We start from the raw sequence: 16,448 nt of genomic DNA, 5'->3' as shown, positions 1-16,448 counted from the left end.
GTTCATCGTCAAATGAGCGTTCGTAAAAACACTAGTTCCCGATTATCAGTCCGCTGTAAACATGTCGGCAATCACCCAGCCTCAAGTGAAACGCTCTTTATCAGGATAGTCAAATAATTGAAGCCGGCAAAAAGAGAAATGGTTACAGAAGGAAATTGCCCCGTCTAACAGGGGATGTGCTGCTGATAAATTATATACTGCATGGGGACAGAACGATCTTATCAGCAATGATTCTGTTATTATTTGTTGGTCTGTGTAAACTAAAAAACATTTTGCGGGGAAAAATAAAAATGACCAAACTAAAATGATGTGGAAGCAGAAGCGTGAGTGCTGATCGGCACACTATAATAGTGCCCTGATGGGCTGGGGTTCCACGTCTAAATGCCATTTTAATGAAAAGAGTACTTTTAGTGTAATTATAATTTTGGATCTTTATAGAACCTCTTATGGTGCTGGATTTTACCATTTATAGTTGGTGAAAATAAAATGTTTGCACCTATGATCTTGACAAGAGAAAAAAAAAGGCAAGCTTCATACCCAATAGTTATATGCAAAGGAGGGAAAACCGAAGAAAATGGTGGTAGAAGTGCATTGTATGTATGCTCTTAAGTGGAAAGGAAAAGAAATATACCTTCTCTTTATCACTAGCCTCTCGAGAAACCAAAGATCCCTGTGAATGATATAAAGAAAGAGAATCAGTATGGTACAATGCTCAACTAAAATACAGTGATATCGGAATCCAAAGAGTGCAAAACTTTACAAAAGAAAGTCATTACCGGAGGTCACACTGCACATTTTACAGTCCTGTTGGCAATTTTGAGGAGTTATGTTTTTAAGCCGTAGCAAATCCAGGTGCTGATGTGTATTTTCCCAAAGCGCCTCTGCTGGCCTAGGAAGACAGGGACAGGGCAGGGAGTAAAGAACAGCACGTAAATAGACCATGCATGTATATAGACGATGCACGTGACATCAGCTCCTTGACCTGATATGGCGTAAAAGAGGTCGTCTGTGCACAGGAGATGTACTGCAGCACTCCGCAGCGGATGCAACATATTGAAGAGCTGCAAAGCGCAGCTATAATCCACATGTTTACATCAGATTTGGTGCTGGGCCCTCTCCAATCTGATGCTGACGATATAGCATTTATAGTCCATCAATTCCTGGACAGACCATACTATAGACTCAGTGAGTATTCACTGTACATACGCCATCTGCAGCCTCTTCTACACTGAGCTCCAGTGCTTCACCTCCTTGCAGGGGGGTAGGTAGGGGTTGGAACCAGGAGCCATTCACTTTTACCTTAAGTCTGCGAATGAGGACAACAGATCACTGTGCAGCAGATCACATCCCGGCACTACCACCTCCTCTGGGATCACTGCCCTCTTCTTCGCCAAGCACCCCTTCACTGTGTCCACTATCCTAATAGTTTTATTAGCTCCTATTGACCTCCCAGTAGATCCTCCATGGAATGTCTGTCTCTCTGAGCTAAAACGTGAATGAAAAGCAATCTGCTGCAACATGGAAAACATTATACAGCAGAGCTGAGCCGTGTTGATCTGAATCAATGTGAGGTAAAACACTTGTTACAGAGCTCTGCACGATTTTTCTGTCTGCGATCAAGCCCAGAGCCATTTACCTCAGCAACGACCAGGCCAGATCTTTTGGTACATACGGTTTAAAGGGAACCTGTCAGCAGAATTGTGCTCAGTAACCTTCACACAGTGTCAGGTCGGCGCTGTTACACTGAATAAAATGATGCCTTGGTTGATGAAATCCGTCTTGTGGTGGTTTCTTAATCTTCATTTTTAGTTTTGTGTTAATGATATGCTCGTGTCCTGAGGCGGGGTTCACGTATGTGATGCTCTGATTATATATTCATAATGCAGGCTGCTGACAGGTCACTGACCCTAGTTTGCATACTGAATATACCATTACATACTGAATTAAAAACAAAAAACACTTCTGCAGGCAGGTGCCAGCCTTGGCACCCGCACTGCAGCATAATCGCATGTGCACTTTGCACTTATTCACTTTTGCAGATTTACTTGGGCTTGGTAAAAAAAAAATAAAAAAAAATAAAAAATCATTTTGAATATGGCGCCCGCCGCACCTGCGCAGTAGCAGCTATCGGTTTGTATAGAGATCCGATAGCTACTGTTGTGCAGATGCCGGCGGCGCTATCTTGCTGAAGAAAAAAAAAAAAAATGTCCTCCACCAAGATGGCACCGCCCGTGCTTGCGCAGTAGCAGCTCTAGGAGATCGCCGACAGCTGCTATTGCGCATGCCCCAAAATGTATTGTGCAGTTTCTCCTGACCACGCAGATACCTTATTTGTGGGGGAAATCTACTGTTTTGGTGCACAGCAGTGCTTGGAAGGGAAGGTGCACCATTTGTCTTTTGTAATGTAAAAATTTGCTGGAATAAGGAGAGGACTACATGTCGCATTTGGAGAGCCCCTCATGTGCCTAAACAGTAGAAACCCCCCCCCCAAGTGACACCATTTTGGAAACCAAACCCCTCACGGACTTAATCTAGGGGTATAGTGAGCATTTTGAACATACAGATATGATCTAATTTTATCAAATTCTGCCGTCATATTGAATGTGGTCATTCATGTTGAGCGCAAGTGCTCGCTATTATAGTTTGCGTCAGGTGTTCGGATATGCACTGACTATCACGGGTGCTCAAGTGACATGCACGAGTCCCTGTCCCCCATGTTTTGCGGCTGTTAGAACACCAAAAAAACAAACAAAAAAAAAAACACATGCAGGGATCCGCGATACTCCATGCATATCCAAGGAAACAATGCAAACTCTAGTATAGAGCAGTTGCGCTCACCAATGTCATATCGTCATTTTTTATTTTTTTTTAAATTTTGACAAAAAAAAAAAATTCAAACCCCAACCCTAATCACAACTGTAAAGGAAGGAAAAAAATATTTTATAATTTTTTATCTAAAGATGACAAAGGGGAATTTTAGTTACTATTTTTTTTTCTTTTGATCACTGTGATAAAGGTATATCATAGTGATCAAAAGGAACCAATAGGAAAAATATCCTATTGTTGCCGGCTACGGGCCCGGCAGAATACGGCAGGTGCACTGCACATGCCATTTTTTTCCAAGAAGATGATGCCGGGCCGGGAGCCGGATCAGGAGAGCCAGGGGATGGCAGAGGTATCAGGGGGTCTCATTTCTCTATTCCTCTGACATGTATGTCATGTCATAAGAGAGAGAAATCATTTTAACTGCGGGCACACTTTTTTGCGTGATAATCCGGCTCTAATCATGTTTTTCAGGGTCTCCGCTACCCCTGGTAGCACAGCCCCCAGAGATTTTCCGGGGGGACATTACAGCGATCACAGTTTTAAAACGGCAATGAGGAAATAAGTACCTCTAGCAGCCGCTGTTTTAATGCGTATCTGCGGTAGTTGAGGGGTTAAAGCAAAATAAAATATCCAAACACTAGGTATATTTTTATTTAAGAAATGTTTAACCCCTTCGCCACCTTGGGTTTTCCAGCTTTGTTTCATTTTTTTTTGCTCTCCTTCCCAGAGCCATAATTTTTTTTTATTTTTCCATCAATATGGCCATGTGAGAGCTTGCTTTTTTGAGGTACGAGTTGAACTTGTGAATGACACCATTGGTTTTACTATATAGTGTTCTTGAAAACGGGAAAAGAATTCAAACTGTAGTGAAATTGCAAAAAAAAAAAGTGAAATTCCACAATTGTTTTTCACCATGTTTACTAAATGCTAAAACTGACGTGCCATTATGATTCTCCGGGTCATTACGAGTTCATAGACACCAGACATGTCTGGGTTCTTATTTAAGTGGTAAAAAAAGAAGAAAAAAAAAAAAAAAAAGACCATTTCCCAAGACTCCATTTTTCGTGATCTGGGGTTGGGTGAGGGCTTATTTTTTGCGTGCCGAGCTGATGTTTTTATTGATATCATTTTGGTGTAGATACGATCTTTTGATCACCTGTTATTGTATTTTAGTGCAATGTTGCGGTGGCCAAGAACGTAATTCTGGAATTTTTTTTCTCGTTAAGTCGTTTATCGATCAGATTAGTTTTTTTATATATTGATAGATTTGGTATCGCCGCGTTCAGTGTTACTCAATGTGTATTTTTAATTTTTATTATTGTTTTCTTTTGAATGGAAAGCGTTTTGAAATACATTTTTTTTTTTTTACTTTTTCCTTGCTTTAACAGTCTCAATGGGAGACTAGAAGCTGCGATCATCCGATCGCTTGCGCTACACAGAGCGGGGCTTCAATTTTTTATTTTTGTGCCTTCATTTCTTCCATATCTTCTTCCAAAGTCCTAACTTTCTTCTATTTCCATTGACAGACGTGTGAGAGCTAATTTTTTGTGAAATGAGTTGTACTTCTCAATGTCAATTTTACAATATGATGTACTTAAAATGGGAAAAAATTACAAGTGGGATAAAATGGCGAAAAAATGCAATGCTGTCATTGTTTTTTTGGGGTTTTATTTTTACAACGTTCATTGCACTGCAAAAAAATAAATAAATTTGGAAACACCATTGTTAAAGTCATTCCAATTATGGAGATCGCATACATGAATCAATTTCTTCCTATAAAAGTGGTGAAAAAATATTCTTAAAAAAAAAATATTGTTTTGCTGTGTTGCCACTTTTTCTGAGACAACATTTTTATTTTTCTAATGATATGGCTGAGTAAGGGTGTTTTTTTTTTGCGCACTAAGCTGAAGTTTTTATTGATACATACAATGCTTTGATTGGTTATAATAAATAATAATCTTTATATAGCGCTAACATATTCCGCAGCGCTTTACAGGTTGCACACATCATCATTGCTGTCCCTGTTGGGGCTCACAATCTACATTCCCTATCAGTATGTCTTTGGAATGTGGGAGGAAACCGGAGAACCCGGAGGAAACCGGAGAACCCGGAGGAAACCCACGCAAACATGCAAAAACTCTTTGCAGATGTTGTCCTTGGTGGGGTTTGAACCCAGGACTCCAGCTCTGCAAGGCTGCAGTGCTAACCACTGAGCCACCGTGCTGCCCCATGCTGCTCATCAATACATTTTTTCTTAGGGAGGTGAAATGACCAAAAAATTCTGTCATTTTGATTTTTTCTCTCCTTACAGTGTTTACTAGGTTAATTAATCCATATTTTAGCATATTGAATATTTACGAATGCGGCGATACTATGTTGTTTTTTTTTTTAATTATATTTTTAATGTTGAAAAAGCGAGTTAATATGAATTTTTAATTTTTTTTTTACATTTTTTTAATTCACCTTTGGGGACTCTAAGCTGTGATCGTTTGATCACTAATACCATAGCTGTAAAAGACATGGAACGCATATCCAAGACTCCTATTGATCTAATGCTGTCAGGCAAAAATTTACAAAACAGAACATGAGGTTCTTCGTTTAACCCCTTAGTGACAGAGCTCATTTTGACCTTCATGACCAGGCCAAATTTTAGAAATCTGACCAGTGTCACTTGTGGTTATAAACTATGGAACGCTTCAACGGTTCCCACTGACTTCGCGATTGTTTTCCGTGACATTGTACTTCATAATATTGGTAAAATTTGATTGATATGAATTGTGCTTATTTGTGAAAACACTGGAAAAAAAAATTGCAATTTACAAACTTTCAATCTTTTTGCCCTTAAACCAGTTAGTCAAGCTGTACAAAATACGGTAATCAATAAAATAACCCATATGCCTACTTTACATCTGCATAATTTTTCAAATGTCATTTTATTTTGGTAGGATGTTAGAGGGGTTAAAATTTTAGCAGGAATTTCATTTTTACAACAAATTTACAATACCTGTTTCCTTAGGGACCTATTCACATTTAAATGGACCTTGAGGAGCCAATACATTGGAAACTCCCCAAAAGTGATACTCTTTTAAAAACCGAACCCCTCAAAATAAAACTGTTGTCAGGACCTTTTTTTTTTAACCCTTCATGTGCTACACAGGAATTAATGCAAAGTGGAATGAAAAAAATAAAAAAATAAAATTTTACCTCTAAAATGTTGCCTTACCCTATTTTGTCACTTTTGCAAGAGGTAACACCAAAAAGTGGACCCCACAGATTGTTACCCCTATGTAGTCAAAAAGTTCTGACTGGACAAACAGCAGGGCTCGGAAAGAAAGGACCACCATTTTTAATTTGGAACATAAATGGGCCAATATAGATTGCAGAAACCCCCCACAAATGACCCCATTTTGGAAACAGCCCCCAATGGGTATAGTGAGGATTTCAAACCCAAAAAGTACTACACAGAATTTAATAATATTAGGTCATCATATTGAATAGGTCAACACTACCATTGAGCACAAGTTCTCGAGTATGCACAGAGTATTACGGGGGCTCAAGCGAGTCCCCAAGGCGGCATGTTTCGCAGTGGTTAGACAATATAAAAATACATGCAAGAGAATGCCTGTGTATGGCAGCCAATCCCTGCATGTCTTTTGGGCATCTAACATCAGTGAAACAAGCCTGACCTCCAGCATACACGATTGAGTGCATACCCAAGCACCCGATGCAAACTCAAGTAGTGCACTTGCACCCAACACTTGTAGTCAATCTTTTTTTTTTTTCTTACTTTTGAAAATACCCTAACCCTCAAAATTAACAGCAAAGAATGGACGAAATTAAACAAAAAAAAAAAAATGTATGTATGTATGTATGTATGTATGTATGTATGTATGTATGTATGTATGTATGTATGTATGTATGTATGTATGTATATATATATGTGTATATATATATATATATATATATATATATATATATATATATATATATATATATATATATATATATATATATATATATATATATATATACATACACACACACTCACCGGCCACTTTATTAGGTACACCATGCTAGTAACGGGTTGGACCCCCTTTTGCCTTCAGAACTGCCTCAATTCTTCGTGGCATAGATTCAACAAGGTGCTGGAAGCATTCCTCAGAGATTTTGGTCCATATTGACATGATGGCATCACACAGTTGCCGCAGATTTGTCGGCTGCACATCCCAAAGATGCTCCATACAAGGCAGGATGGATCCATGCTTTCATGTTGTTTACGCCAAATTCTGACCCTACCATCCGAATGTCGCAGCAGAAATCGAGACTCATCAGACCAAGCAACGTTTTTCCAATCTTCTACTGTCCAATTTCGATGAGCTTGTACAAATTGTAGCCTCAGTTTCCTGTTCTTAGCTGAAAGGAGTGGTACCCGGTGTGGTCTTCTGCTGCTGTAGCCCATCTGCCTCAAAGTTCGACGCACTGTGCGTTCAGAGATGCTCTTAGGCCTACCTTGGTTGTAACGGGTGGCGATTTGAGTCACTGTTGCCTTTCTATCAGCTCGAACCAGTCTGCCCATTCTCCTCTGACATCAACAAGGCATTTCCGCCCACAGAACTGCCGCTCACTGGATTTTTTTTCTTTTTCGGACCATTCTCTGTAAACCCTAGAGATGGTTGTGGGAAAATCCCAGTAGATCAGCAGTTTCTGAAATACTCAGACCAGCCCTTCTGGCACCAACAACCATGCCACGTTCAAAGGCACTCAAATCACCTTTCTTCCCCATACTGATGCTCGGTTTGAACTGCAGGAGATTGTCTTGACCATGTCTACATGCCTAAATGCACTGAGTTGCCGCCATGTGATTGGCTGATTAGAAATTAAGTGTTAACAAGAAGTTGGACAGGTGTACCTAATAAAGTGGCCAGTCAGTGTATATTTTATCTAAATTGATGACACGGGGATGATTTACTAATTATTGGGCCTTTGATCACTGTGATGGGGTCTATCAGATTGATCAGAATTCTGGAACCAATAGGAAAATTCCCTGCTGGTGCCTGGTGCTGACCAGCAGATCTCGAAGATTGACGGCGGTGTTTAGATGGTGAATAACCATGCTTGGAACTCTGCTTTAGCTGTGGTGCTTACAGACAGATAATGGCTATGTAATAAGGCCGGCATCAGCCGTGTGTGGAGGGAGTTCATCTTCTGAGCCCCATCCACACATGCGGACCACTTCCCAGGATGTTAATCCACATGTAATGTGGAAGGAGTTAAGCTGGGAAAAGGTGCAGGCTCTGCAGACCTAGCATCAGTTTAAGGGCTGGCATTTACATGGATCCATAGAGACAAAGCCTTGCTGCAAAACACACACATACTAATCCTGCAGAATGTAAGCCCACAAGTGCAGGGTCCTCGCTCCTCTGTATCAGTCTTTAATTGTTAGTTTGTTTACTGTAAGCAACAACCACAATTTCTATGTAACCCCTTCTCAGGTACAGCACCCTGGAATCAATGGTGCTATATAAATAAATAATAATTAAGAAAATAAGGCTTCCAGAATGATCTGAAGGCCATTAAACACAAGCTCACCTTAAGATCATACTTCCTGTGAACAGTAAGGCGATGGCTGAACATATTTCTCATTACCAGCATATAGGAGTCTTCATTGTCTACACTCAGACGATACATCCCCAAAAACTGAGGAAGAAGTGTGCTACCGTGACATTTCACAATATGCTAGAAGACAGAGAGAAATAAAGATGTCAGTCTACAAGGATCTCATATTTGCACACCATTTTATCTACAAGGTAACACCCATACTAATATATAGCGCCAACATTCTGTAGCACATCACAATTATATATATTAGTTAATATATTTATAAAACACTAGTGACTAGGAAATACTGATACAGTAGCATTATTTCATGGTAATCTCTCAAAAAGTTTAGCTAATAACAAAACAAAAAAAATTACACTAAGCAACCTGGGAATAACACTGGAAAATGTGTAAGATGCCACAAAAATAAGAAAGCTTTCAGGTTTCAACAACCCTCAATATGCTGAATTTTGTATCTAGGTAAAGGGGTATCCCAGCCTAAACAAGTTATCATCTAGATAGGCGATAAAAGTTAAGGTACAGTCTCACAGTGGCACTTTGGTCGCTACGACGGCACGATCCGTGACGCTCCAGCGTCGCTCAATTATCGCTCCAGCGTCGTAGACTGCGGTCACACTTCGCAATACACGGCGTTGGAGCGATAATTTCATGACGTATTTGCGATGTAGAAGCCGTTGGTTACTGTGCGCACATCGTATACAATATCGTGCACACCTTTGTTACACGATGCGATCATGCCGCCACAGCGGGACACTTGTAGCAGATCGTTTGAAACTTTCTTTCGTCGTCGACATACGATTCTCAGCGGGGTCCCTGATCGCAGTAGCGTGTCAGACACAGCGAGATCGTAAGTATATCGCTGGAACGTCATGGATCGTGCCGTCGTAGTGACCAAAGTGCCACTGTGAGACGGTACCCTTAGATCCATGCGAGTCCCACACTACAAATCATGATTGTGAGAACTGGGGATTAATCTTCACTGTTCTCTCTTGGCAGCAACATCACAGATAAGAGGTGACTAGTGCAGTAAATTAATCCTATGACCCGCCATCCCATTGAATGCCAACAGAAACCATAGATATCAGCTCACAGACTAATATGTATGGAGCATCCCAAAATGTCAGGGAAGGATCCGGCATGCCAAATTACAGCATCTGATCCTTTTGCTCTCCCTGGACAGAGGTGACTGTCCGTAGACCTCTCAGCTGAACCAAGCATTCCTGTGTATGTAGGAGTTGAGGGAGACAGCTGACTAATGTGCACGAGACCCTTAACAGGGTTGTTTCTAGACTGTTCTCCAGGAACGCACCCGTCTCTGCTCATCTGGCATGTACTGTGCGCTCTCCAGCGCGGCTAGCCTTTGCAGCTTTGCCTCTGCATTATCGGATGAGCGCAGGGTTGCCAGTGTTTGAGCATGCTCCCTGCTTATGAAACTGTAGGGGTGACCGGTAACCTACAAAACAAACTATGAAATTTAAAATCCCTTCATTGTTGAGAACAGAGAGGATTTTTAATGAGAAGTAAATAGCAAAGATGCTCATTTTTACAAACACTTTACAAATTTGACAATTTACTAACATGAGACAACTCCTTTAGGACACTAAAGATATAACCAAGTCCTGCGGTGCTCTCCGCTATCTTGTTCAGTGTCAGACTTGAATGAAGATGTCGGACATATGCCACTAAATTCAACTAATCTAAGTTATCACTAACCCCGTAGATAGACTTGCTTTAAAGGGTTATTCCAACCTAAGGAAGTCATCACCTTTCTCCTATGGTAGCTTTTCTTTAGCAGCAAAGAAAAAAAAAACAGTTGGCGGCCCCCAGGTTTTAGTAGTAATTCATTTATTATTTACATGCAAACAGCTGTGAGGACTCTGAGAAAGAGTGATTGACAGCTACCAATCTGCAATGGTGGGGGGGTAGCAATACTATTTCTGTAGGAACTCATAGAATCCTACATATACCCCCTCCACCATAAACTGACATCACATAGAAATAAGAAAACACACAGCAGCATGAAACGCCAATACGTTCTTCGATTTTAGCTTTACTTACTTGGTGGTAGTCAGAGAGGATACTGTGCATGTCTGCCACATCTTCACTGGAGATTTCCTTAACTGCCAGAGTCTTGTCATAAGCCAGAAGAAATCGTCCATCATGAGCTTCACTTTCAGTGTATGGAGAACTACGTGTCAGGGACACCTACAATAAAAGATTAGAGATCAGATGTCAGGCACATGTAATTAATGAATGAAGATGCGGGGGGAAGTAAACATTCATACTACAATCAGACAACATTGTTTTATCCCAGCATAGATCAGAAGCTGGTATGGCCAGCAAATCTAACCATAGTCTGGTCAAAAGTAGTCAACAATGTTCATTTTCCAATTACATAACTTTTCCTGGCTCAGTGGAGGGAACAGAATCTGGACACTGCGAAATCTAAAACTACCGTAGGTGTAATTCGGACTGCATAGGAGGATCATGGCCAACATCACATCATACAGACAGACAGCCAAACTTAGAGTGGTTCTACATCTATAGGAAATATTGTCTAGTCGCTATAATATTCCATCACTTTGATTTCCAAGGAACCAAACAAACCTCAGAATAAGGAACTGCTGCGACCTCATCAAAGATTTGTCCGCAGAATGACGCTCCCAGATACCTGGTGATTAATGGACTACAACACAACGTTTGATTTTACATAGATTTTTTCAATATCATGAACATTCACAATCCCAAGGCGATGTGAGAATTATACAGAGGGTAAAATATCGAACTACAGCAAGCAGCAATTTTTCTGAGGAGTTGAGGGGGGAAATAAAAAAAAAACAAAAAACTAAAAAATGATAACACCCCACCAAGAGTGTTAAAAATAGCACGAACAATGCACTGCTTGCAGTGGATTTAATATTTTCTAGTGACTGAAAGCTAAAATCTGGCCATGAAAATGCTACATAAAAAGCCACGAGTCTCTAGACTCGTCCTTACAGCCTGCCTAATAGGCACATAGGAGGCTGTGAGCTCCGGACAGGAGGCCTATCATCAGTCCGGGCATTGTGGTCGGTCTAAGAACCACGATATAGCATTGGACTGCATTTAACTTCCCATTATGGTAAAGTAAAAATACAATGGATTTGTTCTACATTATAACATGCCTACATAAAAGCATCTTTTCCTACTGCCGCTCTCACAGAGGAGCCTTTAGAAATTCAAAGACATTTCATTGTACCGTGATAAGCAGATTTGCCTTAAGAGGATTTTATGGATTCTTTTCTAAAAAGTACGACTCATGAATATAAAGTACTTGGCGCTCAGCTTCAGTAACGTTAGACTGTAAAGCCCAGCACCAAGTTACAACCAGGCATTTCCAGCTCGTGCAGGAAACTCTTCTTCGGTTCTAAAAGCTGAGAATTATGGTTTTTCTTTTGATTTCTTTCACATCTTACATTTCCTGGAGTTTGCAAAAACTGGTAAATGGTTCTGGAGTAAGCAAAGTGCTTTTCTCACCTGTGTTTGTGAACTACAGATGCGTCTCACAAAATTAGAATATCATCAAAAAACGGTAATTTTTTTTCAGTTCTTCAATAAAAAAAAGTGAAACTCATTATATAGGGTTATTACAAACAGAGTGATCTATTTCAAGTGTTTATTTCTGTTAATGTTGATGATTATGGCTTACAGCCAATAAAAACCCCAAAGTCATTATCTCAGTAAATTAGAATACTTTATAACACCAGCTTGAAAAATCATTTTAACCCCCGGAGCTTTTTCGGTTTTGGGTTTTCAGTTTTTGTTACCCTTCTTCTCAGAGCAATAACTTTTTATTTTTTGGTCAAAATGGCTGTGTGAGGGTTTGTTTTTTGCGGGATGAGTTGTACTTTTGAACGACTCCATTGGTTTTACCATGTCGTGTACTAGAAAACGGGAAAAATTCCAAGTGCAGTGAAATTGCAAAAAAAGTGCAATCCCACAGTTGTTTTTTGTTTGGCTTTTTTACTAGGTTCACCAAATGCTAAGTCTGGTTTCACATTTGCGGTCATGTCCGCAGCGTTTCGGACGCATACATCCACATGCGTCTTGAATTCATATCTTTTACATTGTAGACGCAGGTGCATGCGTTAGCTTGCGTTTGCTTACGAATGCGTATTTTGGCGATGTACGGCTGGGCGCGGCTGACGCACCATGTTAGAATTTTTGTGGCAGCAAATTTCTTCCGCCATAAACATGCAGAAGCTTGCGGAAGGAGTGCGTCAAATAAAAGCATTACAGTCTATGGGAACCCATGCATACGCAAGGACATGCGTTCGCTTGCGTTTGCACAAGGGTTTATATAGAGAAATCCCATGAGCCACGCCTACTTGGCGTGGCTGGTGTCAAGGAAATTCTCCTTGAAATTTTTTTCCCTAACAAACGCATGCGCATAAAAAAGCGAACGCATGCAAAAACACGCGCAAACGTTGCGGTTTTTTATCCGTCATGCGTAAGCTGATGCGGATAAAAAAACCGCAGCGTTATCATGCGTTTGCGGACGAGGCGCTGCGGACTCAATCGCAAATGTGAACCTAGCCTAAACCTGAGCTGCCATTATGATTCTCCAGGTTATTACGAGTTCAGAGACACCAAAGAAGTCTAGGTTCTTCCAAACTTTGTTAAAATAAAATTAAAAAAAAAATAGCACCATTTTCCGATTCCTGTAGCGTCTCCATATTTTTTGCGTGCCAAGCTGACATTTTTAATGATAGCATTTTGGTGCAGATACGTTCTTTTGATCACCTGTTATTGTATTTTAATGCAATGTCGCGACGACCAAAAAAATGTAAGTCTGCCGTTTTTACTTTTTTCTCGCTACGCCGTTTAGTGATCAGGTTAATCTTTGTTATTGATAGATTGGGCGATTCTGAAAGTGGCGATACCAAATATGTGCATGTTTGATTTTATTTTGAATGGGGCGAAAGGAGGGCGATTTGAACCTTTATATATTTTTTTATTTTTTAATATTTTTAAAAACTTTTTTACTTGCGGCATGCTTCAATAGTCTTCATAGGAGACTAGAAGCTGCCACAACCCGCTCGGCTCTGCTACATAGAGGGGTGGCGCTCACAGCAAGCCGGCACTGACAACCATAGAGGTCTCCAAGAGACCTCAGGTTGTCATGCCAACACACCGGTGACCCACGATCACGTAAAGGAGAGATTGCAGGAAGCGCAATTTAAATGCCGCTGTCAGAGTTTGACAGGGGCATTTAATTGGTTAATAGCTGCTGGTGGATCGCGATTCCACCCGCGACTATTGCAGGCACATGTCAGCTGTTCAAAACAGCTGACATGTCCCCGGAAAGATGTGGGCTCACCGCCGGAGCCGACATCAAAGGGAGGGAGTCCGACATCTGCGTACTATTACACCTGATGTCAGAAAGGGGTTAAAATCAGAAACGTTGGCCTACTGAAATAAATGTTCTGGAAATGCACTCAATACTTGGTCGGGGCTCCTTTTGAATCACTTACTGCATCAATGCGGTGTGTCATGGAGGCGATCAGGCTGTGGCACTGCTGAGATGTTATGGAAGCCCAGGTTGCTTTGATAGCAGCCTTCAGCTCATCTGCATTGCTGGGTCTGATGTCTCATCTTCCTCTTGACAAGGTCAGGCGAGTTTGCTGGCCAATCAAGTACAGTGATATGGTTTCTAAACCAGGTATTGGTACTTTTGGCCGTGTGGACAGGTGCTAAGTCCTGCTGGAGAATTACATTTCCATCTCCAATAAACTTGTCGGCAGAGGGAAGCATGAAGTGCTCTAAAATTTCCTGGTAGATGGCTGTGCTGACTTTGGTCTTGATAAAACACAGTGGACCTACACCAGCAGATGACATGGCTCCCCAAACCATCACTGATCGTGGAAAGTGTTGCAAGCCGGATAAGCCCTTAAAATAGTTCATTTACTAGCAAGTCCCTATACGTTCCAAACAGAGCAGGAATACTCAATTAGTTGTGCAGCAAACAATTTGCAAGGAAGAAAAAAAAAAAAAAAAAAGTGTCTAACACTTTCCCTGGTTTATATTAATAAGTATAAACTTACCTGATAATCAATGTCATCTATTCCAAAACGCTCACGGAGATTTCGGAAAACTTGTGGACAGTATTCTTTAAACTTAAAGTGACTAGGTAAATTCTCCCTAAAATATTTAAAATTGAAAAAATGTTTTTTTAATAGAAACAAAAATATAAAAAACAGAAGGAGCAAATAATCACAACTAACTTGCACAAGACGAGATTCAGGCGATGCATTGACCGGGCCATTGACTACTTATTAACTCTGTACACCAGCTATGTAGCTATAAGATGTAAATATGCAGAGAACGTATAGATACAATGCCAAATGTTACTTGGCGGTACAGCGCAGCCACAGTATAAATCAACACAACAGTAATGTCATTTTATTACACAACCAGGATATGTTGCTTTAGTGAACTTTTTAAAAACTAAACCAATTTCGGGCTTCATGACCAGAGATCTGTTTGTGCTAGCCTCCCTGTATTCCCTCAGCGACACAGTATCTATTCATGTGCTGTGACATCTGTGGACTCCTGATTGTGACACAAGCTGGAGATAAAAAGCTGCAATTCTAACACTCAGGCAATAAAGCAGTGGAATAGTTCATATTCCTGTCAGTGCGGAGATATCACGACAAGTGGTGTCACCATATAGCTGTAAACTCTGCAGTGTATTACAGTAGAAAAGGGGATGACATTTTACCAATCATCCACAAGCTAGGAAAAAAAAAAATAGCTGTGTAGATTTTAAAAAGATTCTCCACATTTTCTGTTCATGCATCTAAATGCATGATCTAAGTTTGCCGATTTTTACTGTTTTTAAGCCTACTCATCTTAGCAGCAGCACCATAAATATGTCAGATTGTTAGGGCATCTGCTGTGACAGCGCCCTCTTCAGGTCAACACAGATTTTCAATTGGATTCAGGTCTAGGCCATTTCAAAACTTTGATCTTTTCTGGTGAAGCCATTCTGTTGATTTGAAAGTATGCTAGGGGTAGTCGTCATGCTGAATGGTGAAATTCCGTTTCATCTTCAGCTTTTTAGCAAACGTCTGTTCCAGCTGTCAAAAAACAAACCCAAAAGGAAATTGCTGCCTCCACCACGATTCACTGTGGGTATAGTGTTCGTTTGGTGATATGCAGTGTTGGCTTTCGATAAATATTCCTTTTGGAATTATGGCCAAAAAGGTCCACTTTGGCCTCATCAGTCTCAACACTTTTTCCCATATGCTTTTGTCAGAAGACCTAGGTTGTGACAAAACAGTCGGCTAGGATGTTTTTCTTTGTAAGAAAAGGCTTTGTTCTTGTCAAACTACCATATAGGCCAGACTTATGAAAAACACGGGAGATTGCTGTAACATACAGTACACAACAAAACGAAGTGAGTTAATGGAAGAGAAACCTAGATCAAAATCAATATTTGGGGTGACCACCTTTTTGCAAAAAGCATTCATTTTTCTATGTACTCAGTTTTTGAAGTACGGTAACTATTCAGGTAGATTGATCCAAACATCTTGGAAAATTAACCACAGATTTTCTGTTGGCATCCACAACTCCATTTGCTGAAAAACAGCCCAAACGTGCAAGGAAGCTCGTTCTTGCTTCACTGTTGCCTGCAGATGCTCATTATCGTACTGATTTCCAGCCCGTTGGCAAACAAAATACTTTCTGTTACAGCAAAATATTTTCATTTTGACTAATCAGTGAGGAGCACCTGATGACATTTTTCTACACCTTATTTCCAATGTTTTCATGCATAGTTGAGTCATTTGGAATCAATACCTCGATATGGAAATGTTTTTTGGCTACAATTCCTCTGTGAAAACTACTTCTGACCAGATTTCTCCAAACTGTAGATCAGTGTCGCTGTGTCCCAACAGGTTGATGCCATTTCGTAGATGATGGCTCTGCTGGACATATTTTGTTTTTTGAAGGGAAGCAAAAAT

At 40.4% G+C, this 16,448-nt stretch overlaps 1 protein-coding gene across 2 annotated transcripts in view; it reads right to left on the bottom strand.

Moving 5' to 3' along the window:
• The window catches only part of PIP4K2C (phosphatidylinositol-5-phosphate 4-kinase type 2 gamma), a 79,848-nt gene that overhangs the window by 14,423 nt on the left and 48,977 nt on the right, over window positions 1-16,448 (bottom strand). For both annotated transcript variants that reach the window (XM_077297752.1, XM_077297751.1), the window contains exons 3-6: window positions 14,529-14,625; window positions 10,504-10,650; window positions 8,416-8,562; window positions 632-670 (exon numbers count right to left, since the gene is read on the bottom strand). In XM_077297752.1, coding sequence (XP_077153867.1) covers window positions 632-670; window positions 8,416-8,562; window positions 10,504-10,650; window positions 14,529-14,625 — 430 coding nt within the window. The remainder of the gene's footprint in view (window positions 1-631; window positions 671-8,415; window positions 8,563-10,503; window positions 10,651-14,528; window positions 14,626-16,448) is intronic.

Source organism: Ranitomeya variabilis, chromosome 3 (assembly GCF_051348905.1).
Source record: "Ranitomeya variabilis isolate aRanVar5 chromosome 3, aRanVar5.hap1, whole genome shotgun sequence".
NCBI classification, from domain to species: Eukaryota; Metazoa; Chordata; class Amphibia; order Anura; family Dendrobatidae; genus Ranitomeya; species Ranitomeya variabilis.
This window is presented reverse-complemented; position numbering and strand designations above follow the sequence as displayed.